Below are 1,230 nucleotides of genomic sequence, written 5' to 3'. Positions count from 1 at the left end.
CCGCCGAAGACCTCAGGCCCCCAGAATCCTCTGGGCGGCCCTGGGGAGCTCTATCACTCGGGACAAACACACCTGGATTGTACAGAGCCCTGGAGCATGGACTGGAAGCAACAACCCTGTGCTGATATTTTCCATCACAGACATCAAATCACACACACACACACACACACACACACACAAATCGAGCCACACCCACATAGCTTGGCTATATACAGCATGTGAGAAGGGGACAGACTGACCTGGCCCGGGGGTCAGGAAGGGCATCAGATCCCTGGGACGGCCATAGATGGAGTAGGCAGGGTTACCATCTTTGCCCTTCATGGTCATCTTGGCTGGCACCATGTACTTGGGCCCCGGGGAGCACTCATCCTGCAGATGGAGGCGGCGGATGCCGAAGCTGTACGCAGGGGCTCGGTAGCGGGAGGGGTCGTGAAGGGGGTAACCTGCAACAGAAAGGAGAGATAGAGCCAGGGCACAGAGGGCATGGGCCAGATAGTGAGAGCTCCCAAGCCCAGCCCTGAAGGGAGCGTGGGGCATGGCAGAGCTGTCTCCACACAGGCCACTGGGGCAGGCATGGACCCCAGCCCAGACCTGAGAAGGGCAAGGGGAGGGGAGAGCTCAGGGTGGGTGAGCAGCACAGGTCTTATTGTGTAGGAAAAGCAGTGAGTGGGGGAGAAATAAGAGATCCCTTGGTGCAAGGGGGCAAGGTGAGGGGTGCCCTTGGGGCGAGCTCGGGGTGGGTGAGCAGCCCCATTCGGCTGCGGGTGGAGAGCGCCCCCAAAGCAGAGCATTGGGCATGTGCATGGAGCTGCCAACTGGCCCTTGTGTCCCTCTCTCCATGATGCTGGTGGGGAGCCCCGGCCCACCTCTCCTCACGGAGCCTGTGGGGGCTCCTCGCTGACGCTCTCTCTCACCTACGTTTGTGGGGAGCCCGTACTTGGGCCCGGGACTGCTGTAGAGAGCAGCGATGGGCCCTCTGGGCCGGTGGGGTCTCCATGTTCCCACCCAGACGTCAGCAGACATGCTGGATTCCCGGTGTTTTCCCACAGCTGGTAAGGAGACAGAGAGCCCCGGTTAGGGAGAGGGCTGGGGAGCAGAAACAGCCCTTTGCCCGCCCATCCCTCTGCAATACACAGGTTGGCCTGTCACACTCCAGTAGGGGGCAGCAGCACACCTACAGCTAATACTGGTCTACTGGTTAGAGCAGGGGACTGGAGGTCAGGCAACCTG

General features: G+C 60.8%; 1 protein-coding gene across 1 annotated transcript; it reads right to left on the bottom strand.

The window, feature by feature from the left end:
* Window positions 1–239: 239 nt before the first annotated feature.
* On the bottom strand, window positions 240–1,023 carry LOC113409069 (outer dense fiber protein 3-like; the record flags this gene model as incomplete). The annotated part of the gene is made up of 2 exons (XM_026662649.1): window positions 915–1,023; window positions 240–443 (listed from the first exon to the last, which is right to left on the bottom strand). Coding segments are annotated over exons 1-2 (313 nt in total), but the record flags the coding sequence as incomplete, so codon positions are not given.
* Between the last annotated feature and the right edge of the window lie 207 nt (window positions 1,024–1,230).

Source organism: Terrapene carolina, unplaced genomic scaffold, assembly GCF_002925995.2.
Source record: "Terrapene carolina triunguis isolate 2854851 unplaced genomic scaffold, T_m_triunguis-2.0 Scaffold29089, whole genome shotgun sequence".
Taxonomy (NCBI): Eukaryota; Metazoa; Chordata; order Testudines; family Emydidae; genus Terrapene; species Terrapene triunguis.
Note: the sequence above shows the minus strand (reverse complement) of the source record. Positions and strands in the feature narration are given on the sequence as shown.